We start from the raw sequence: 25,730 nt of genomic DNA on the forward strand, positions 1-25,730 counted from the left end.
TTCACTTCCCGGACACTTTACCCACCGGTAACCGGCCTGGACAAGGAGGCGAAGTGAAAAATCTTTACCCTAGCCGAGAATCGAACCAAATTCTCTGGTCGCCTAGTCTCTATATGGGATTTGACGTTCTCACAGTGGTGGTTACGTGCGTTATAACGGCGTGTAGTCCGCTAAAACAACCTGACGTTTCGAGGGAACATGTCTCCTTAACCTTCACGGTTGAACAGCAAAGAGCTTTCACTGCTGTGTGCTTAATGTTGGTTTATTTCATGCCTTTACTCTTCAACCCTGAAGATGAAGAAGATATGTTCCTCCGAAACGTTTGGTTGACTTTCCAGCGGGTTATACAGCGCTGTGTCTCTAATACAGAACTCTTTTTAGTCTCTATACCGATCGGGCAATCCCATTTCCCCTAACATATGTTTCTGGATTACCGTACGGAAGGAGGACATCTGTTAATTCGTACATCATCTATCCAGTGGTTCTCAACCGCCGGGCCGCGGCCCAGTACCGGCCCCTCGTCTTATAAAAACACGTAATTCATCGGACCGTGGTCTCACAGAGGTTGAGAACCACTGGACTATATGAAACCTTGTAGGACAAATAAGACGGTACTTCGAGAAGAACTGATTACAGTAAACCCTCGTTAATCCGGTTACATTTAATCCGGATCGAAACAAGAAAAATTAAAAATTCTGTTCACAGTTGAGTACATACTTTAAAAGACACGTGGGATTTAGGAGCAAGGGGACATTCAGACTGTGTTGAGGGCAGCTGGAGAGACTGAAACCACGCAAGAAAATATCCAAGATTGGCTTGAGTTGGATGAAGGAGACCCTGGGTTTCAGTTTCGGACAAAAAAACAAACTCCGTGGTTTTAGTCCGCAAGCTATACCGACCGAGCGACCACCGCATGTCAGCGAAGTCAGTGCCAACATTAGCGGATACAGAGTGTCGCGTGGTCAGCGCAACGAATCCCCACGTACGTTAATCTCGGTTTTCTAGACCAGAGCCGCTACTTTTCCATTCAAGTAGCTCCTCAATTATACTCACGAGGCTGAGTGGACCCCGTTCAAGACCCACTACTTCTCAGAAAATCTGGTAGCGCCGGGAATCGAACCCGGACCTCTGGATCTGTAACCAGGAACTCTGGGCCACAGAGGCGGTCCCCCAGCTTCTGACAGAGGAATAAATTACTGCAGTAATATTTTATTTATTTTCATCAGCACTACCGGTATTATTAAACTTTCTATTTATTTGTTTTCTAAGGCTTTCTTCTCTTTTAGGGCTAACTTGCGTTCATTAATCCAGGTGACCACCCCACACAATTATTCCGGATTACTGAGGGTTTACTGTATTTCGTAACATACATGATATACTCGTATATGGCGGACAAACACACTAGATCACATCAGTACAGTCTTCTCAAATTCACGGTCAATGTTACACTAGAATCACGAAATATCACGAAACAGTCTTCACAAATTCACGGTCACTGTTACACTACATTCACCACGAAAAAACACGAGTCACTAAGCAACATCACGAACATCCGCAAAATACAGCAGCGCGATCTGGCCCTAGCGACCATCCACGCAGACATGTCACTACGTAATGATTGCTTACGAGAGATCCGTTTGCGTGCAACCGCAGCAGAAGAATGTAGACACATACGTCCGTACACGCATAAGTGGGTTAAGTCCATTTCCATACACGTCCACAATATGGCCATAACAGAATAATTTTTCTCTGATCAGTAGGTATTCGGTAAATATCGAAATTATCAACGTCAATCACAAAATACGATTAATTTTCGAAACTATCAGACGAATTAATTTATTTGTTGTTTGTTTAACGACGATGTCAGAAATTAATTCTAGACCCGACTCTTCTAAACGGAGGTTTCTCTTGACCTTATGTAAAAGCCTTGTCAATTCTTATTACGATTCTGCATATTATGACAAATTCGATTAAGTTAGATTTCAACTGACCGCCTCTGTGGTCTAGTGGTCAGAGTTCCTGGCTACAGATCCAGGGGTCCGGGTTCGATTCCCGGCGCTACCAGATTTTCTGAGAAGTAGTGGGTCTGGAACGGGGTGCACTCAGCCTCGTGAGGATAACTCAGGAGCTATGTCAAGGAAATAGCGGCTCCGGTCTAGAAAAGCCGAAATTAACGGTTGTGGGGATTCGTTACACTGAATAAGAGGCACCATCTATCCGCAAAAGTTGGCACCAAATTCAACGATACGCGGCGGTCGCTCGATCGGTATAGTCCGCTTGCGGACTAAAGCCAAGGAGTTTGTTTACAAATTATCATTATTATTTTTATTATTCTTATCGCCGTTCTCTGGGTCAAGCTCACTTATTCCTTTATTTTACAGTTTTGCATCTAGCATTACTGAAACTATTTCACATAACTTTAATGCAATTTTTTCTGTTTATCAAATTTGATACAATTTATTCAACGGATGCTTACGGAACAGATAATTCAATGCAGTTAAAAACTAAAACATTTCAGCTGAATTTGACATTAAAAATCGACTTTATTTCTCATGGCCTCAGCCTCCCCCTAACTCGAAATGCCCCACGCTTCCCAACTTGGGAATCACTCTTTCAGATAACCGTAAGGACTTGCGAGCCAAAAGAACTGACGTCTGTAGTCACATAAAATAACGGACTGATATGGCATTCACACTACGCATGCCCAGTAGGGCAACTCTCCAGACTTCAATTCGGGAGGTGATTGGTTCGAATATCGGCTGGGTCACCAAGTACCCCGATTGAGAAGAAAGCCGTCTTAAGGGGTGTGGGGCCGTGCAGATACTGTATTAACCGACGTTTGGGAAGAACGTATCGCTTCCATCTTCCTGCTCTTATATAGCTGGGTTTATTCGACTTGACATTAGTCTATCAGCAACTGCCCACGCTGGTTCCCTGCTCGCGGACTTTTCTTCTTTTTTCTTCTGCCCTGAATATGGAGGCCATGCGTTCCTCCGAAACGTCAGTTAATACAATATCTACACGGTGCCACATCCAAGAAGACGTCTTTCTTCATAGTCACCGCCGTGAAAACCTCAAATCTTACATACCCTGACTGAGGTTTTCGCAGATTTCCTCAGTTCCTCCACAAAAATTCTGTGACAGTATCTCAATTACTTGATCGTTTCCTTCAAAATCTTTTCAAATTTATGACACATCAAACATCCTCCATTCTATGTTATTTAGTCCGGTACCGACGGCGTCATAAAACGGTGGACTAAAATACATATGCGGTCATAATAGTACGGAACGAGAAGCTATGTACGTAGGTTGGATCAAGGTAAGCCAAATACAAGCAAGGTTAACTCCCACATTTCAGGCCAGCTCCATGTGCAAGAGGTTAGGTTAATATACACCAACACCACTCACGTCGCATTGCTGAAATGCAACGTGCCGAGAAGAATCAATGATTTCGTCCAACTGCGCATGCGCACACCAAATTCGACTTCACAAACATCAAGGCAATTTACTGCTGAACTGTTGTCCTAATTGACATTTATCTAATTAAATTTCCAGCCAGCTGTATGGTCCATACAATTCATAGAACTAATTGTAAGGTCAGCCATTCACAGTAGCCGCGCGGTCTAAGACAAGAACTGTCTTCGCTCGCTCAAACACTGGGATCGTGGGTTCGGATCCCACTTGAGGCATGGGTGTCTGTATGCGTTTATTATGTTTGTATTGTTCTGTGTACATGTAGAGGCCATGCGGAAGGCTGATCCCCCATCCAAGGAGTCCTACCGACTATGTAAAAAGATTAAGAAACTGCAAAAGTCTACGAGTATTTACAAAGTATTGTTTAAAAAAACTTTTTGTTAAAATCTATAACCAATTTGGTTCGTGACCTTTATACTTTATAATGCACAATTTTTTTAACAAATTCATGCACATAGCAGTAATTGTTAAAGGATATAATATTTTATATCTCTGACATTGTAATGACCGCCTCTGTTGTCTAGTGGTCAGAGTTCCTGGCTACAGATCCAGAGGACCGGGTTCGATTCCCGGCGCTGCCAGATTTAATGAGAAGTAGTAGGTCTGGAACGGGGTTCACTCAGCCTCGCGAAGATAAATGAGGGGCTATTTCTAGGAAATAGCGGTTCCGGTCTAAAAAAAACCGAGATTAACGGCCGTGGGGATCCGTTCCGCTGACAACGCGACACCCTCTGTCCGCTAAAGTTGAAACTAACTTCGCCAACAAGCTGCGGTCGCTCGGTCGGTATAATTCGCCTACAGACTAAAAACCATGGAGTCTGTTTTATGATACTGTAATAGTAGTTTCCGTATGTATTGATAATGTCCTTCTGAAGATGGTCGCTCCGACCGAAACATGTCAAGGACGAAAGATTAAAAAAACACATTTATCAATCTCTTATACAATTACTGCTGTGACGGAGCAGGATGAACCAAGTCAAGTTTGGTAGTCTATTCTAGCGGAGCCAGGGGATGCTGTAGACTTGTAAATCCTTCAAGATCTTGAAGTGGACGTTTCCTATCTCAGTATTTTCTCACACGCTATGTCCGTGAGAAACTATTATATCCAGTGCTCAATATTAGAAGACTCTTTTATGTCATTTTTGCCAATTTTACCAACTTCTTATCATGTTAATGCTTAAGGAGAACTTTAAACGCCATAATAGACGTACATTCGCCCCTTAAGCATCTATTCAAGAGCCTAAAGACGGCAAATATGTGCTTAAAACGTGTCACTCATTTTGCAGAAACAAGTGAGTGAATATCCGGTCTCAAATGGAATTACTTTACATACATATCTAACAAAACAGCGTTTTATCTAGCACTAATTTATAGTCTCAGTAAGAATTATGACATCGGCGGGCTTGTGTGTGAGGATGAATGAGAAAAAACTGTGCTTCTCACGTGACGAAACCATTATGACTCATGTACCAGCCCAGACAGTAAACAGTATAAATGGTGGAGCGGGGAGTTGGGAGTATAGAGCGGTAATAAAACGTGTTATAAAACGAGAAATGGACCTACGCCCTTATTAAGGTTGTACCTGTGCTTAATTAAGCACCACGCCATAAAGTCGTATGGGGTTGTGAAGGTATAGATCAAACATGCTAGATCTCGGAACTAGGTGGAGATGAGTGGTTAGCTTCACGCCCGGGCCGCTTTATCCCGTGCAAGGGCCTCCTGCACCTATTGAATAGGAGGCTGGGTGGGCCCCAGCGTCGGTCTGGACGATGTGGAGTACAAAAACATCTCTCGCTCCTACCGGGAATCGAACGCCAGTCGTGCAGACCGTAGATATACAGACAAAAATATATATATATTTTTTTTCCTTGGCACTACAGCCCCAGTGGGCCTAGGCCTACCTCCATGAACTTCTCCGTTCACTTCGGTAGGACTCCTTGGGCGGGTGATTAGGTCGTCGCAAGCCCTCTACCTGTACACAAACACAAAAAAAGCACACACACAAACTAAACAACCATGCCCTGAGTGGGATTCGAACCCACGATCCCGGTTTCCAAGCGAGCGAAGACAGTGCATGCCTTAGACCGCTCGGCTACCGTGAGCGACCCAAATATATACTTAACATAGTTACTATTGCAGAAACCGCCTCTGTGGTCTAGTGGTTACCGTTCCTGGCTACAGTTCCAGAGGTCCGGGTTCGATTCCAGGCGCTAGCAGATTTTTTCTGAGAAGCAGTGGGTCTGGAACGGGGTCCACTCAGCCTCATGAGCAGGTCCCGCATTTTGATGACATGTTATCTTTTTTTTTTTTTCCTGGTATCCTATGCGATGTTCTTAAATATATGGTATAAATCTCGGATATGAGCTGCTGGTTAGAGAAATGTAAATTTTATAGGTAACTTTTTGGTAAATTTTTTTTACTTTTAAGGGGTTTTCTTGTCATTTTTGGCCATTTTATGGAATTTTTCCTCATACGTTTTCTGAAATGTGAATAACATGGAAGCGAAGTGTTCTTTCTTTTCTCCTTTAGGTTATTTTTCTGGATTTTTTCGGTCATTTTTTAAATATTTTCAGGTCATCAAAATCCGGGTCCTGCTCATGAGGATAAATGAGGAGCTATTTCAAGGAAACAGCGGCTCCGGTCTAGAAAACCGAAATTAACTGCCTTGGGGATGCGTTGCGCTGACCGCGCGACACCCTCTATCCGCAAAAGTTGGCACTAACTTGCCGACAAGCGGCGGTCGCTCGGTCGGTATAGTTCGCTTGCGGAATAAAATCACGGGGTTTGTTGTTTTATTATTACATAATATATATCTGAACATGTGAGTTCTAATATTAATAAGGTGTGTAAAAATTTGGTCACAAGAAAATCGTCTTACACGTGAAAGAAAGAAAAGAAAAGAAAATGCATAAAACTGGCGAAGTTCGCGCTTCTCGGGGTTCCTGCTGAATTTCAAGAGAAGCTGCGCTACGTGTTATAGAATGGTGAATCATTTCGCGTTAGGTGTTGAGTGCAACGAGCGAAACCCAAACGACACACAAAAGCACGTCGATTAAGTAGATAAACAGACCGCGCCATAGCTCAAGCGGTTAGTCGCTGGCTTCCCACCGCGGCGGCCCGGGTTCGATCCCGGGGTCTGGTCAAGTGGGATTTGCGGTGGACAAAGTGGCGCTGGGGCGGGTTTTCTTTGAGTACTTCGGTTCCCCCTGCCAATCTTCATTCCACCAAATTCTCCATCATCATAATCATCCGGGGCAGGCTACAATAGGCCAATCAGTGGCCGCCGTGCCGAGTGGACCCAGTTGGACTCCACCCCCCACTAAGCGAATTAAAAAAAAGTAGATAAACATAACGGATAAACTCTCATACATTTCAGAGCATTATCCGGATAAAATTGATGAAAAGCGCAACCCAGACGGCCAGTAACCCGGCAAACATTCTAACTGCATATCTCCCGAAAACGAAATCCGTCGTTTTACTGCGCCATATTTAATTTATTTACTGTTTACTTCACGATAATGTCACTAACTCTGACTATACAGGGTGTTTCACGACTTTAGGGCATAACTGGAGGAGGTGATTTCCTAGGTCTTCGTGATGAAGAAAGTTCATATATACATGTGTCCGATTTTGGACGGTTACGGAGTTATGACCGTTTTTTCATTCCCGTACACGCCCTCGTATGAACCGCGTCTGTCAGCTGGCAGGTCGCTATTTTTAGCCAGCTACAGACAGAGCGTTCTCGTTATCTCGACACTTGATAGCTACCTAAGGCGGGGTGGGTTGGTATGTCCGGCGCAGTTCACAACCGAGCGGCAGCCTGTGTGTCGGCCAGCGGTGGCATTTTCGAAAATAAGCTTTAAGCACCAATAAATTCAAATTAAAGGTAATTTCACGAAGTTAACTTTACATTCATACTTTAAATGTATCATGTATTATGCTGGTTTATTATTTTGTTCCGTTTATTGTCAGTAATCGTTACCTTCTATTCTCAGTTTAAAACGGTCATAACTCCGTAACCGTCCAAAATCGGACACATGTTTATATGAACTTTCTTCATCACAAAGACCTAGGAAATCACCTCCTGCAGTTATACCATAAAGTTGCGAAACACCCTGTATAGCGTCGTGTGATTGAATGATTGAGATTAATGAACTGGGAGGATATGGCAAGAGCCGTTGCTTAATTTAAAGCACTATCATGTCCAGGGCCTAAGAGAGGTGAGATGGGACCCAGGCCAGTTACAAATGTTGGGAACCCCTACCCACTCCGAAATCCACATAAATATATGGTAAAAGCTATCACTGTAACAGGCCGCGGAGGCCCATAGGGTTGTGAGACGTCGAAACCCCCGTATTTTCTCTAGACAATCGGCTCACAGATGGCGCTGAGTTTGTCAGCCTTACGCGCCGATCGCCTTTTACCCCCAGAAAGATTCTTGGTACTCATTTCTGTTAGAGGCTGAGTCGGCCCCAGAGCGTGGCTGGAAGCATTAGGTCAATGAAAAAATCCAATGAATTCATCGGGAATCGAACCCGCGACCTTCCGGCGTGTAGTTTAGTGCATCAACCTACTACGCTACCGCGTGCCCCTATGAATGTATGAATATATTTAATAAATACTTTTAAAAATTGAAATTTATACCAGACGAATATTGATGAAAGGTCAAAAATACTAAGTCAACAATTCAATCAAACTGAGTGCCAACATTCTCTCTTGCTTATTTTAATTAAATGAGTATGCTTGCCCCCCTCCAAGCCAGGGGCCTGGGCCATTTGGCCCTGCTGACCCCCAGTACGAGTCAGATCACAGCATTTTCGTGGAATAAGAGAATAATTAGGGCAACAGTCAGTTTAGCCTCTGCCGGGCCCAGGTTCGAACCGAACATCTCCTGGATACTAATCCAGGAACTACACCAGCCTGCTCGGTAGAAAGTTCATCCAATAAGTTGAGAAAGATCTTTGGGGGATACCGACTTTTAGATCTATTCAAACCTAAGTGTGCTTGCTGGCGCAGGCCGAGGTTTCAGATTTGGCCTCTCGGTTAAGCACGATAAGTATGGTTTGACGTAGAGGGACAGTGGTTGCAGTTACAATGTAGGCGGAAGGATGGATGGGTGACGCTCTGTTAACTAAGCCTCTTATTTATAACCCACACACAGCCTACAATCCTTAGCTCGGTTAGTGGACTCGACCAAAATTCAACGTGCATTCTGTTGAGAACGGCTAGGCTTCAAAACAGGAGCAGTAGTTGTTAGTCTGCTGTGAATATATCTCCGTACTGTCCAGCAGTCGGTCTCTTTGCCTTCGTAGCAATCACATGCGGACGGAAACAGGACGGGAAATTAAACCGGCTACGCCTATCTACGGCTTAAAGGCTGGTTCGGGGAATTTCGCCACGCGAGTGATTATGGCCGAGTGTGAAAATAGCATCCAAAAACTCTACCGTAACTGGATTTGGGGTTCTCACAGCAATGGCTGTGCACAATGCTATCTTCGGGGATGTGACACCGTGTATTCCGGTTATACCACCAACTTCCACAACATACGTACTGACAGAACAGGAATCCTTAGCCTTTAATATATAATTTCTGACTCTTATCTGTATTCCATCGACCCTATAACGAATGAATTTCTTCTCAGTAACATATAAGAACTGAGTTCCTACCTCACAGGAAACATTACGTCTCCGCTACAAAGCCCAGGCGGTTAATATTGTTAAGGGAAATAATCGCTGTTTATTGTGAGAACCATACGGAACACACAAATACACTGTGTGGGCAGAATGCAGAGTTTTAGTATCTTGAAGTCCGTACCTCACAGGGAACACAGTCCGTCTCCATAGCAACGCCCAACCGGTTAATGCTGTTTAGGGAAATAATCGCTGTTTACTGTGAGAACCATACGGAACACACAAATACACTGTGTGGGCAGAATGCAGAGTTTTAGTATCTTGAAGTCCGTACCTCTCAGGGAACACACCCCGTCCCCGTAACAACGCCCAACCGGTTAATGCTGTTTAGGGAAATAAGACCTTAAAAATAATCGCAGTTTACTGTGAGAACCATATGGAACACACAAATACACTGTGTGGGCAGAATGCAGAGTTTTAGTGTCTTGAAGTCCGTACCTCACAGGGAACACACTCCGTCTCCATAACAACGCCCAACCGGTAAATGCTGTTTAGGGAAATAATCGCTGTTTATTGTGAGAACCATACGGAACACACAGATACACAATGTTTGGGCTGATTGCAGAGTTATTGTGTGTTAAATCAGGCGGTACATACAGTAACCACCGGGCTTTAAAAGGTTAAGAGACGGAAAATGTTATAGAGTTACAGTGGTTTATTTAAGGACGCTTCCTGCTTGGATTATATAGAGCCTTCAAATGATGAACAAAACAAAATTTGGAAGTAAGTGGTCAGGACTGGACGAATTCTGCGTGCCTAAAAACAGCAAGCGTGAAAAGACGATGCAATCGGGATTGGTTACACTGATCCATTTTATGTACAGGAAGGGGAAAGAATATCAAAGCGGGGAGGGGGGAATAAAACAGGGAAATAAGAGGCTTAACCACAGGGTATGAAGAGGCATTATAAGCCTTAAATGAATTTGGTTTAAAGACAAAGATACGTATGCCACCTACTGAGGAGAATCTAAACTACTTCACTGAATGACACGAAGCCGTAAAGAAGTTGCGTACATAGACGAGCTATTTGAGGAACCAGGGGTAACAACCTCGTTACATTAGAACGGTACACAGAAAAAAAAGTCAAATACGCACTTGCTTTTTCTTACACGAAACAACATCCAATTTACAGCCACCTCGCCCGAATGGGTAGCGCTCCTGCCTTTTGTTCTAGAGGTCGCGGGTTCAAATCTCGGCTAGATATCAGATATCGTAACTGACTTTTTCGTACTTCTCCTCAGTTCCTACAGGACCGCTTCCTCCCACATAATATCCAGTTCATTAATCACTAATCATACTAGATTCGATCCCATATAATCTGGGCTACTGACCGCGTCTTTAAATAAACCATACATACATAATATACACATACATGTAGATTGTGGTTTTCTAGGTTGTGACAAGCGCAGTCTTGTGCATGGATATCAGTATGCTGGGGGTGCAGTTAAAATATAAGGGCAGGTTCAATAGTAGAGAGGAAGGAGATCGAACCCAGTCCAGGACAGTAAGAATGGTGAACAGTAAAACAGCTCTATTCAGCACCAGAATATTTTTATCATTAGAGAGGCACAGAATAAAAGCTAAGACGGCCCTTCAGGCCCCTTGTGGACTGGAAGCGGGGAAGTAACAAAACAGAAAACAGGTCTGGGTAGAGGAGTGTCACCTCAGAATTTTCCTTTCAAACCTACAAGAACATCACCTGAAAAGTCATCATCGCAAAAGCCTGATAATTTAAAATAAACATTCATTTTCTGCCCTCAACATCTGTTAGTTCATATAGATAGGGTTACACACAAAACTCATTCTTTTTCATGCATCTTATTTGTGGTATACTCAAGATAAATATCAGCTACACAACAAAGACTTCCCAGGTGACTCGCCATATGAAAATGGAATTAGTAGTTGATAAGACAATAGCCTCAGATGAAGGAGACAGAGGCAGCCTCTGTACCACTGGATACTAACACCTTTCACGTGGCTAATAGCCTGAGAGAAATTCACTGGATCCAGTCGCCACAAAAGCTTCACATTTCTTGTCAATTGTGTCTGCATCCAACTTAACTAATGCTGTTAACAGTAATGGCCCCAACACATTCCGACCTATTTGAAGATATAGGAAAATTGAAGAGAGATTGGCTTTGAAGGAGGCAAGGAATTATCTTGGCAGAAGAAAATAAATATCACAGCTTGCCAGTGAAGCCATTCTTCCAATTCACATTCCTGAAACTTCTGTCCCTAGAAATCCATTCCGATGTTTGCATCTCGTTATCTTGTCTACTTCACAAGAACTCTGTAGGCATTTACTGTTTCCCACTCTCAGCTACATGTCTGAACAACCATAATCACTTTGATTCAACTATTCTAACGATACCAATGGAACTGTCTAAAGTTCACCACTGTGTACTGGCCACATTTTATTGAGCTGATATGTGGGTTACGCGTGGTGTTGTATAGTTGTTACAGCTGCGCTGTGGAAGGGAGGAACTAACACCTTGCTATAACTCCTACACATTCTACGGTCTTATTTCAGTTACCAAACACGCTGTTGAAAACGGTCAGGTCTAAAAATATGGACACTAATATTCTCCATTCATAATTATGCTATGGGGGCATGAGGCAGTGTAGTTGACTGAGGCACTATGCCACAGGCTGGAAGGTCGTGGTTTGATTCCCGATGAGGTCACTGGATTTTTCAATCGACCTAATCCTTCCAGCCACACTATGGCCCTGGGGTCAACTAAGCCTCTAACAGAAATGAGTACCAGGAATCTCTCTGGGGGTAAAAGGCAGCCGGCATGTATGGCCAACAACCTCACTGCCATCTGTTAGCCGACTGTCTAGAAAATGTGGGAACCGCAACGTCTCACAACCCTATGGACCTCCACAGCCTGTTACACAGATAGCTACCATCACTATGCTATTGTAATTTTCTGTTGACTTCTATAATGGTCCATCATATACAATGCCATGATACAATTACATGGCGCACATACAAGAACAAAGACTAAGCATTAGGTACTAACAGCAAAATAAATTTAATTTATGAATTCCCATTTACAGGGTGATATGAAGCAGGTGACTGTGAGAGGGAACCGGAGCTCAATGTGGACTCTGAATCAAGGCACATCCCACATTTTCCAGACAACTCGCTTACACTTGGCAGTGAGGTTGTAAGCCTTACATGCCGGCTGCCTTTATCCCCAGGAAGATTCCTGGTATTCACATCTGTTACAGGCTGAGTTGACCCCTGGGCCATAGTGTGGATGGAAGGATTAAGTCAACTGAAAAAATCTAATGATGTAATCAGGAATCAAACCCACAACTTTCCAGCTTGTGGCATAGTGCCTCAATCAACTATGCTACTGCATGTCCCAATATATCTATCTGTACAGATAATATATTTATATAAATTATTCTAGTCAATGTGTTATGTATATATAAACAATACCTAACAGACAGTAATAATCTCTCTATAAACATGCAAAACACTTTGTGACTGCAATCCTTCATTTAATTAAACATGTGTTATAAACTTCAAAATTGGAATCATAACCAAAATGACTGGGCATTTCAAGGAGCGATTACACATACTGATTACTAGGAAGATATTCTGACAGCATATTAATAGCATTCACAAATATTTCTTGGGTTTCACTCCTACAGAAATCTCTTAGCACCAGCTTCTTATTTGATCATTTAACAGATGAATAAAATATATCTCCGTGCTGAATACTATACAATGCAACTGTAGTAAAAATTAACATTAAAGTAAAGCAAATGCACCCCAGATGATTGAAGGGGCATACCTTAATATCCTAACCTCATATCTGTCACAGTCAAAAGATTGTCACTCAGCTACGGTACGGCTGATAAACAGTCTCATCTGCTGTCATTACGAATCAAATAAACACTCAAATAATATAGCAGCATTACAAGGAAGCTGATTCATTGTCATTTGTTTTACATTTCTTAAACATTAAATGGGAACATTCTGATTCTGAAAATGTTTATTTCAAACCAGTACTGACCTTTTGGAAGACATTTAGGGTTTGTTGATCAGGTTTTTCTTCGAAATAGAATATAATAAAATTATGTTTTCATCATGTAATAAGTTAAAATTCACAAAATATAAAGTTTATGTAGCGATGTTACGTCCAGCCCTCCATGATTGAATAACAATCCTACCAACTGCTGTTGGTTAAAAGGCGCTAAATTCTCATGTTCGAATTCACAGGATGGCGATAGTTCCTTCTACCAAATTACACGGCGTCAACTCGTAAAACGCAGTGATTAGCATTAATATGTTTTCCTGTGTCCATATGGGGCATATCTGGTGATAACTGAATGAGTTTGTTTCACATAATCGCTTGTTTTCTACAGTACAAATAAAGAAAAAATACATAATTGAAATTAAAAAGGTGCCTAATTATTGTGTCCCTTTTTCATTTTCAAGCTGTCAATATCCAGAGTCTAAACACTAGACCATATAGCATTGCATCGTATAATGACTGAAGAATTTGGAAGGATTTGAAAAGAAATGATTATGGCTGATTAGATCTTATGTTGACATTTGTCCTAGGGAAATGACAGTATACCTCAATCATGATAACTGGGGTCCCAGCTGAAATACACTCCAACTATGGTTTATGCTAACCCTCTTACAGTGTATACACTTTTTCACCTTATTCTTCACTTCCACACTACATGTTTCAGCACTAATATGCCATCCTCAGGTGTCTTTATGCACGTTAAACTATTGTACTGCATGCCATGATGTCTTCATTCTAAAATGACTAAAATCTGTATTCGTCATATATGTTGATGAATTCTAAATAATAAAACTTTTCAGGATTCTTCCTACGTCGCACTCAAACACGCGAATTACGCCAATCGTCTTTTATGTGATCATTCTTCCTACATACATTTGTGTATCGTGTTCTGTGTTGTGTTTTGCTCCTGTTACTGTATGCGTTGTTGTACTGCTCAACAGTACAACGCATGCAGTAACAGGAGCAAAACACAACACAGAACATGATACACAAATAAATCCTGAAAAGTTTTATTATTTAGAATTCATCAACATATATGACGAATACAGATTTTAGTCATTTTAGAATGAAGACATGGCATGCAGTACAATAGTTTAACGTGCATGAAGACACCTGAGGATTGCACATTAGTGCTGAAACATGTAGTGTGGAAGTGAAGAATAAGGTGAAAAGTGTATGCACTGTAAGACGCTTAGCATAAACCATGGACATGAATCAGTGTAACAGGACGCTAAAATATAACATACACTCCAACACTTACAAAATACAAGTTTAGAAAACTACTGTTACAGCGGTCTCCGCTGTATACCACCTGTCACTGGGATGTCAGTTTCAAAAGTTTTGGTAAAAACATATGCAGCTAGAAAAGATTTTTTTTTCTTGCTTTAATTCAAAACCATCTGTAAAGGCCGACAGATGCGTTACAGAATACATTCTAAGAATTTTCAGTGCTCTTTACTCTTACTGGTTCACTCTAGTTCCCAGTTACATTAATCCATGTTCCTAAATCTAAACCAATTTTGCGTCCTCAGTATACTCTTGCACCTTTAAGAAGTAAAACATTCTCCTGAAACATCTCCAAAATACTATACCACATAGTTTCAAGACAGTAAGGAATAAGGACACAGGACTTCCATAGTTAATAATTTTTTAAATCACATTTTAATTTTTATTGCTAAATCATATTTTCTTTCGGAATGAACATATACATTTGGTTACTTTTTACATCATTACTATATATGTATAGGATCTGTATGTATATCTTTTTCGTACAAAACTGTACAAAACACATGTGTTATTTAACTCGAAAGATAACAATTCATTCGGTTATCAACCAGTGGCAATATAACAAACAGCTACAAAACTGATTGACACTCATTCGTAACAACTACACCTCCAAACATACATCTATAAGTATGCCACAAAAGTTAAAATGGCACAGAATTTAGTTTACGAGCATTGGAACAAATGTAATATTTAGGATCTCCACATAAACACTGAATGACCCTTTATACATCCCAAAGCTTTGGGTCCCTTAAGGAATTGGCTGGCAATAAAAGAGGGAGGTTTACATATCTGAAAATATTTCACATATAAGACTAAGTTTCAATAGAATTATACTGTACTTTAACATCACAGCATGACTATCGCAAAAGTGTTAGCGAAATACCAAGTCATACAGAGAACATTCTACACCCTGCAAGCATCCACACAACTGATATGTTTTAACATTTCTCATTTGGCTAAATGTGATAGCTTGAAACATCATGCACTCCATCCTTCGTAATTTCTCTTTTAATTGCATCCACATTCATGAACGGCTGAAGGAACTGGCTAACAACACCTGTGATGGGCTTAAGGATGATGGAATTTCTCCTGCCAGTGTGTGGGGCACCAGTGAACCATACATAACACTTTTTTTTTTGAAGTGTCAGACAGGGTACCATGGTTGGCATGAATGCTCTGCCACTGGTGGGATGTATACCAACTCCCACACGAACACAATTATATTGAGTAAAGAGGGAATAGATTTTAAAATACTCCAAAATTATATCACCATCAAATAAGGTGACATTTCTGTAAAAGTTTCGTTACAAAGGTATTTAATTTGTTTCATTCTGGTCCGTCACACTAACAATATTATAAAGGATAAAACAATTCCGTCCAGTGTGACCGTTGAAGTTTTTAACTTTTTTAAACCTACTTGGTTTATAAATTTCAACTTAAATAACAAAAGTTTTTCAAAACTTTAATATACCAAGACGGCCGCTATAGTTGTGAAAACTTTAGATTTTGTATATATTGTGCATTACAAACATTGTATGTGTATGTATTTTAACACTCAGAACACCTATTGTAATAGTGGTTTCCAAAGAGAATCGATGTCCCTCTGATGATGGTCTATAGGGACCGAAACATGTAAGGGCATGAAGAACTGAAACAAGAAAAACTTCAACAGTCACACTGAATGGAATTGTTTTATCCTTTATGAGAAAAGTAAAGCTAACCCCGTACCAGGCCGTTAAGGCCCATAGGGTTGTGAGGCGTTGAGGGTCCCACACTGTCTAGACAATCAGCTCAAAGATGGCAGTAAGGTTGTCAGCCCTACGTGCCGGCCGCGCTTTACTCCCCAGGAAAATTATTTAATTAATATCTGGTACTCATTTCTGTTAGAGGCTGAGTAAACCCCAGGGCCTGGTGTGGCTGGAAGGATTAGGTCAACTAAAAAAAATCCAATGACCTCATCAGGATTTGAACCCTCGACCTTCTGGCTTGTAGCATAGCTCCTCAACCACTACGCTACCGTGTGCCCCTTATCCTTTATAATAAAGGTATTTATTTTATTTTATGGGTGTGACAGATGTAACTAACAAACAATTGACAGAATCATAAAACACACCCCTTATCTGGTAGCAGATTGAAAGGAGAAATTTGGGGAATATGATCAGAACAGAACAAAACAAGGGTGGCTTTGAAAATTGTATAAAATAAACCTGAAGGTAGATGAAAAGTGGGAATGCCATAGGATGACTGATAAAAGGTTTGGGGAAGTTGGAAGTGAAGAGATGGAGGCAGAAGGGAAATGACAGAAAAGAATGGACATGTGGTCAGTTTCTTGCCCCAGCTGCTTCACCCCTGGGAAATGGGCCGCAGTACCCATTGGATATTAGGCTGGGTGGGCCCCAGAGCCATTTGGATGACAAAGAGAGGAGAAAAACTTGCCCTTAGCGAGATTTAAACTCTGACCCTTCAGCTGTCCAGTCTGTAACCAGTTGCTAAACCAAGCGTGCTATCCTGGTTCTAACTACAATATGGTCAAAAACAAATGTTTCTCTACAGTTCACTGTGGCACTGGGACTTCAGAATGCAACCTTCCTCTTCAGCCCAAAAAAAAAAAAGTTACAAAATAATTAGAATAAGTTTACATCATGGACATTAAATGGCACATGCATTTTTCATATGTCAATGGTGATAAATTTCCTTCTTTTAAAATGTCACTAATTCCACACTTTAAATTCTAGCAGCATGCAGAAAACCGTAGATATCTAATCTTTCTGCAATTCAAATAGCCCTTAAACACTCTGAAAGGGCACATGAAATTTCCTACCTCTAAAATCAATGGCAACGATAGTAGAAATTTCTTTCGTAATTTAAAGTCAAGACTTTACAAGTTGGTAGGATGATAATACAAGTATGAACCATATTTAATTATTTGACATGTTAAAATTCCATGCTATATTAGTGACATTTTCTTCATTGCAACACTGTTGGTTTCTGAAGTACACAATTTCATCATATTATGTTTCTTAAAATAAATTTGGTTTACTATTGTAAATAAATCAATTTCACATTGAAATTATACCAATATTTATTATATAAAAATGATATATATATATATATATATATTTTTACCACTGCAATACAACATACAAAATCTTCACATTCAAATTCTAGTAGGTCTTACATATTTAAATTATTTGAATGGCCCCTGCATATGAACTGTAACAATTCAAAATATCTTTGGTTAACTAAATTTTAATTGATTAAGACTGATATGTTGTACAGTGATGGTAAAGAATATATGATTTAAATAAAAGAAATTTATATCGAGTGAATGCATGTGTATAAAAAATTAAAAGACTGCTTACAACATTGTTCCTTCTTTTTTTTTTTTAGAAATGCCACATCATCATACAAAAAGTTGTCTGATGAGAAGAGCACAATTAATGTGGGAATAAATAGCATGACAGAAGAATATGAGATATATATTATACAAGAGACAGAGCAAACACTCTTTCAATTTCACCACAACTTTTATTAAGATTTTATGTTTTTTTTTTTTTTCACTTAGAGAAACCATGCATCGTTCTGGTAAACGTCTATTCTTCAATATACCTATTTATTCTGAATTATCTACAGAGGTTACTTAGTGCTGATTATGTAATTCACCTTTCCATACAATAGATCTCTTTTTGTGGCTTATTTTATGATACTGCCAGTACCTCAGATTGCACAGCACTGAATCATAGGATGACTGGAGAATGATGAATTGAGAAGGGCTTGGAAGGAAGCAGTCATGGCCTAATTGAGATATTATCCTGGCATTTGTCTGGAGGGATCGATGAAAATCACAAAAATCTCAGTCAGGCTAGCTAGTGCCCCAGCTGAGATTTGAACTGAGCACCCCTGAATACAAGTATACAGTATTACTACTATTCCAACCTGCTTCTTCGTATAATGATGTATTACTTTCTGGTGACATAGTAAATAATGTAAACAAAGTGGCCATTCTAATATGTTACGTTACCAATAACCATACTTTCTTAGTAGACATTAATAATGGAATACAATATATGTGATGTGATGTGTACATTCACATGTTAGTATTTAAATTATTGTTTTATCCCAAACTAAATTAATTATTTTTTATGTTCTACATTAATTCTGCAGTGACATATTAAACCTTCACCTTTACAGACAGATCACACAAGGACATTTGCAGCTGATAATGTAACATTTGAGGCACATTTAAACAAAATATTATGGCACTTCATCAGTGACACTTCCAGTGCTACTAATGAGAAACTTTGACACGGAACAATATCTGCTATTTAAAGAAATAAAACTACACATTCTATAAATAATATATTTAACATGTAGGATTTGAAGCTTTCGCAGTGAATAAATGCAGTTAAATCCTCTCAGGTGATCAGAAGTGTAAAGGTTGAGCTACAAAACAATGTTTCATGGCCATGCTCTGCTTGCATTACGGTAAACCCCATTGCTGACAAAGCAAATCTCAGAAACATTGACATTTAGCTCAAATATGGCTGAACTTATTTAACAGTTTTACCAACTACAAAAATATCTAATATGGAACATAAATATGATTCACATGGGGTAAAGAAATGAAGTACTCAAACATATATATGTGCAGCTTTTGACAACCTTGGCCTCTGTCTGTGTGAGAAGGGCCAATACAGTGAGCTCCCAATGGGTGGAATTTCACTGTTGCCATTGAGGATCATAGTGAAGATGAAGGAGATACCAGGCACAGCAAACTTTCAGTTTAATGTGAGACGCAGTACAGGCCCCCTTGTAGTCAAAAAGTTTTGAGCCTGTCACTGGTGAGATATAAAGAAAAATCTGCAGTGCTTCAAACCTGAGTACCTCAGTATGGAAGGCCAGTACTTTACTCATGGACCACAAAGTTCTCAGTTTAGAAACACTGAAGAAAGCTCAATAAACAAGTCATAATTTAGAACTATATTTCATCAGATCTTCAGAAACATTTGTAGTTGATCTGTAATTATAATTTAGAAGCCTCAACTTTCCTTCACAAGCAGAAGCCACATTTTGTTGGATACATGATCTGAGAAGAAATTAATTCATAATTTAGTTTAAAAGAAAGAACAGCATAAGCAGACAGACATTTGTTATGGCATTTAAATTAGCAAGGGACATTTCTATCACTGTATTTCATATCTTCATTTGGTGAAAACATTACTGGTAAATGGTGCAATTCACCAAGTCCCTGAGGAATAAAACAAAGTAAACATTTACGTACAGAATCAAATATAACCTGTCTAGGAGATATGTTTTAATTTCTGCGCACTGCCACCATCTTGTTGTGAGCTGGTTTGCTTTGTGTCTGAGGAATTATGAGTTTCCGTGACTTAAAATTAACGTGAACTCGATCATGGAGACTGCATACAAGACTTTGCCCTGAAGATGGATATTATTAATCTAACCTTAAACAATGATATATATCAGCACAATCAATGCTACTGTTGAAAAAAAAATGTTGAACATACTGTTGTACAATCACAAACATTTCTAAAACTTTGATATTACCTCTGGTTTTATCGCTGCTTTATTTCATCATGCAATGCTTAACACCTATCCCTGCACAATCATAGCAGCTTCAACATTACAAGTTTCTTACACAGATTACTGCTGAAGTTCCAGCAATTTATCTCTGAAGTTATTACATATATGAAGTCACAGATTATGATGTAACAAGAGAAGCTATCTCTATGATCTGCTGGCAGTGTGCTGAATTATGTCTTGATATTTGTCATGACCTACATTGGTGTGAACAAAAGATGAGATGGAAAGAAGGTAAAATTATGCAAAACACACAATGATACAAAACAGTGGAATTAATTTTCTTTCTTTAAAATAAATCACAAGTCACATAAATTGAAAAATTAGGGCTCACTTTCCAAGTTGTGTAGTCCCACAGCAGATGATGGTAGCTAAAATTAAAAAGCTGTGACAACAATTACTGTGATTTTTGATACAGAAAACACGATGAACTGTATCCAGAAAAGGTAACTATAATAAATAAAAAGATATGATAAAGTTCATCACATTCATCTGGTTGGTCATACAATGATTACTAAAATTAAGTCCAGTCTTCCATCTGAAGGAAAAAAAAATCTCTCATTAAAAATTGTAAATTAATAAAAACTGATTATTCTGGCACCATTAAGGACTTTACATTTACAGACATAACCATCAGAAAAAGAAGAGCACAAAACGCCTTCTTCTCATTACAAATGGACTCTTCCCTCCAGCCAGCACTACACATAATAAAATTACCTACTTCATACAATATAGCTACACATGACAATATTCTTATAAGGAAACATTAGATATGGCCTCATGAATATGGACTTGGCAGTGGAAAGAAATTTCAGCTGCCTCTTATATTTTTGTTCATTTCATTTGTTTTTACCTCGCTTGAATGTCATAACAGCGACACATTTGACTTGAAGATTTCTGGGCATATGTATGTATTAAAGTCTTCTTCAGCCATCAGCTATGTAGAGATTGTGCTTTTTTTTATTGCTAGTGGGGTGGGACTAAGTCCCTTGTACTGCGGCCATTTCTGGCCTATTGTACCAGCTCCAGATGATAGGTGAGGGTGATTGTGGAGCAATTGGCAGAACAAAGATTGGCAGGGGAAACCGAAGTTCTCGGAGAAAACCTGCCCCAGTGCCACTTTGTCCACCACAAATCCCACTTGACCAGATCCGGGATCGAAACCGGGCCGCCACGGTGGGAAGCCAGTGACTAACCGCTTGAATTATGGTGCGGCCTCTAGAGATTGTGTTAGTATGCAGTGTTTTTAAGACTGTCTCTGTGTCCATCATCTGGAGTTCATCTGTGCTCTTGGAGGTTGGAGTCCTATCCAAGAAGTCCCCAGTACATGTTTTTCATATAAATCTGACATGTGGTTGTGTCACTTATCACGTGAACCCCTAACATTGGAGACAGAGACACTCTTCAAATGCTGGATACTAACTCCACCGTCACATGGCCGATTATCTGAGAAGACTTCATCGCAGTAACACATTCAACATGCAAGTGCTAGTCTGTCAATCATACACTGTATGCACAAATATCTGTTATCCTGCAATACATATTACTGATTCTTAAAGATCACAAGGTTCTGGGATGTAACACTGTGTAGTCTGGTGGGTAGGCCATTATGTAAAGGCCTTAGAGCAGAGGGAAACCACCAAGAATTCTAGATGTCAACATTACATGGAAGCATGTTGTCAGTTTGAAACTCTGGTTGCTTTGCCTCGGAGTAAAATCACTATTATCTCTTGATGGGAATCTAAGTGGATCATACAGCTGGTCTAAACTTGGTGGCAGACAGAGAAATCTCTTCATGAGATGTGAGATTCTCATAGCATGAATATTAATATTGCAGTCTTCTGGGCATTCATGTCTGGTAGATGGTTGCCAATGTTTCAAAGGAACCTACTGTATCAATCTTCAGGAAAGAAAATGTAGGGAGCAAGTTGCTCTGAAATGTTTGAAACCATCTACCAGACTACATGCTGTCACATCACAGAAGAGTGCAGTACCATGGTTTACAGATATGAAGTATTATTAAGACACTGAAATAGTTTCCATCTTCCATAGAACAGTTCAGGTTCTCACCACCAACACTACTTTGTGGATACTGAGAGAGCATTCCTCAATGGAAATGTTAAAGCAGACCAACCATCTCTACTGAGCAACAGGTGTATGCAGAACATAGGGAAATTTCCCTCCATGCCATCTTTACTCCTTAATGTGATGGTGCTTAGGCACTGGGAAATATTATCTTTATTAGTTATTTAATTTGAATCTGAATTATAACTAACATTTGTGCATACAACTTTCTATGAGGAGTGTTTAAGTGAAACCCATTCTGAGACTGTTCTGGGTAAAGGAGTACACAATATTAAAAATAGTACCCATGGGCATTGAGGCATTCGCTGCTCCTGCTTGCTCTAATGTACCCATCCTGTTGAACAGCTTGTGGTCAACTGCTGGGATAATGCACACAGCACTATGAACTGAATTCATTTGAACAACTCTAATAACTTTCAGCATAAAAAAATAAGAACACAGGGACAACTAACCTACAAAACAAGTATACTACAGCAATTTGAACTACATCCAATGAAAATGGGAAGACATAGGTCCACTTTCAAATGTGTTCTTTATGCTGTAAGATATCATATTTTTGTGAATCCAGGCCAATATTCACTCTTCACTACTTAGCTACCATAACTCTACTAGAAATTTTCAGTACTAATTGTATGACAACTGCCCTCATTTCTAAACACAAGTGTATGTAATTCCTATAGTTCTGGTAAAGGTTAACTTTAGAGCAGTGGTATAAAACCCATAACCTGCAAGCTGCATATATGTCCCATAAAGTTCTCAGTGTTAGCCACAAGTTTATTTCATAAATTAAGTGTAAAAATATTAACACATTCATTGTGATTCTCCCATACCAGGATGTTACCTCCATACCTGTCACATTTCCATGAAAAATAGGCTTAATATATTCAACGAGAACAAATGAGAAACAATCAGAAACTACTGTACATTTTGACTCTTTTGAGCTTCTGCAAGCTACACTTGAAAGTTCCTCTGCATTTAAGTAATATCTGTAGGAGCCAAGGGCATTTAAGTACACAATGGCAACAGCTCCTCACTTGACAGAATCAGTACTGACATATAATAAACTTAAAACTGTCAGGTAACAGAAATGGCAATAAATTTGTTAATGTTTAGAGGTGCCGCGATATTGAGAAATTGGTGCCAAAGTTATGACTGTTCTTACACCAACAAAACTAAAACATAAAAATCATAACAACATTCATTACAATAATAAAACTTCCTTGATGGTGAAATGATACAAACTGAATTTGATTAACATAAATACAGTCATTTCAATTTTATGAAAATTTGATTTTCTTATCAATAAATGGTAATTAAAAGAAAATAAACCACAACTTAAAGTCAGTGTGCACATGAAATAAAGACATAAATATGTTATAAGTGGCAACAGAGAATTGGGCTGATTATTTGGAGAAATATTGTATGACATATGCCAAGTATGATGTACCTTTTTGTAAGTAAAACTTTCACATTCTCTAAGTTTTACTGATAGCTGCTTCTTTAACCTTTTCTGTGCTAGAAATGTACACATGCTTGGTTAGGTTAGGTCTGTTTGGGTTACATATATACATACATATGTCCTTGGACAATTCTTTACTCCAAATTACCAACAAGTACAAGCAGATGCACACAAGAACATACACACAAATAAATGGTTAAACAAATAATTGCTTATATTAATGATGATAGTGCATAAGTTTAATTTATATTAGTGATCTCACAACACTGTCTAACTGGGAAGGATTCAGGTAGTGATGGAAGCATCCATAAATGGGAAGGAACTAATAGAACTAAACTGAAGTAAAAAGATAATTTTTCAATTTATGCAAAGAAGTCTTCATGAGTGACTTGTGTGGCAATATGCTGATATTTCAAAGACTGTTTCTGACTCGGTATCAGGAACTGACGTGTTGAGTAATGCAATATGCATTTGTTAATGTTGAAGGCTGCACATTCTTCTGGAACACTGGTAATATTATACCAGACTACATAGCTATTTTGCCCCCATTTTTATAATCAATGCTATGAGAACATAATTTTTTGCAATTTTTGTTTTGTTTTGGTAAACAGCAAAATGGTTTCTGTAAGTCACAAATGGTTACCGACTATGTTATGGGCATTTATGTACCACTGAGATATATCATGAATCAAACTTATTATTTTATATGTAAATTTATGCTGACTTCATTTGATACAGGCTGGAATATAAAAAGGCATTGAAACAGATCGCCCTTTACAATGTTACTATAATTACGTGACTTATTAGAACCATTATAATAATTAATAAACAGAGTACCATTAATGTTGGATGTGTATGAAGAATTTTGTGCCACACACTACAGACACTGTTCCTCAGTGTTTTCAATACAAATACCATTACCCCAATCTTAAAATCCAGCCATCAGCACCAAAGCATTATGAGATTCATATCCTCTATGCTGAGATGATAAATGTTAAAAATAAACCTATCATACACAAAACATACCAAGCATATGCAAACTTCCAAATTTTGACCCTTTCACTATTAATTTAAAATACATCAGTTGACCATTTATCATTCAATCAACAGAATTTAAATATCTATTGGTTATGTGAAATGTTTTCCCTGGAATATATGATTGTGTGCATAGTCAGGGACCACTTGATTGCAGGTCTGAATCCTGGTCATGATTGTGTGCCCACATGTTTATGCCTTATATTGCCCTGTGCACGAAAAGATTATGTAAAGGGCTGATCCCACAACCATGGAGTTCTACTGAACGTCTTAAAAGAGGAAAAAATCACGCATTCGAAAGTAATTCTAAAGCAGAAGAAGCCAATGGGCTTAATCAAGGAGATCTGAAGTTGGTGAGCAGATATATGCATATTTGTTACTTTCACCTGTATGAAAGGAAATCAAAATTTATTATTACTTGCTGGGCTCTGACATAAATTCACTTTTGCTGTAATATTTATTGTTCTCAGAGCCGATGTTAGACATTCATAGCAATACAAACTATGGGCATAAATAGAAAATCTTGTGAATTAAAAAAAGGGGAAAGAATCAAGATACGACACAGGTCAAGATGGATTTCAAAAGGGTTTTAACACTGGTATATTACACTTAGTATGACTGGGTTTGTGGACTTTGCCTACCAACTAGTATTCCAAAGATCTGGAAACTGGATCTTGTGATGTGTTATAAATCATTCAGTGATCACAGTAAACTCAAGCATACATAGTGCAGAGCATCCATGTTCTTGTTGATACTTACTTACTTACTTACTCATGGAGCTGAGCCCTTCTGGAGGAGCCGCCAATTCTGCAGCTACTCAAGAACTTCCCAGCATTTTATGGAACCCAAGGGTTCATCACCGTGTTCAGAAGAGCCCTCCACTGGTCCCTATCCTGAGCCAGATCTATCCAATCCATACCATCCCATCCTCTCTCTCTAAGATCCATTCTAATATTGTCCACCCACCTATGCCTTGGTCTTCCCTGTGGTCTCTTTCCTTCTGGCTTTCCCACCAATATCCTATACGCATTCCTCGTCTCCCCCATTCGT

At 39.4% G+C, this 25,730-nt stretch overlaps 1 protein-coding gene across 5 annotated transcripts in view; it reads right to left on the reverse strand.

Moving 5' to 3' along the window:
* The window catches only part of LOC111866882 (serine/threonine-protein kinase 3), a 48,530-nt gene extending 35,203 nt beyond the window's left edge, over window positions 1-13,327 (reverse strand). For 4 of the 5 annotated variants that reach the window (XM_033752454.1, XM_033752453.1, XM_023856224.2 and 1 more), the window contains exon 1: window positions 1,371-1,595. Coding sequence is in view for 1 of the 5 variants with exons in the window: in XM_033752455.1 (XP_033608346.1) it covers window positions 13,193-13,206 (14 nt within the window). In the remaining 4 variants the exon portion in view is untranslated. Of the gene's footprint in view, window positions 1-1,370; window positions 1,596-13,192 lie in introns of those variants that run through there. The other variant, XM_033752455.1, reaches the window with a different exon arrangement.
* Window positions 13,328-25,730: the final 12,403 nt, after the last annotated feature.

This window comes from Cryptotermes secundus, unplaced genomic scaffold, assembly GCF_002891405.2.
Source record: "Cryptotermes secundus unplaced genomic scaffold, Csec_1.0 scaffold673, whole genome shotgun sequence".
Taxonomy (NCBI): domain Eukaryota; kingdom Metazoa; phylum Arthropoda; class Insecta; order Blattodea; family Kalotermitidae; genus Cryptotermes; species Cryptotermes secundus.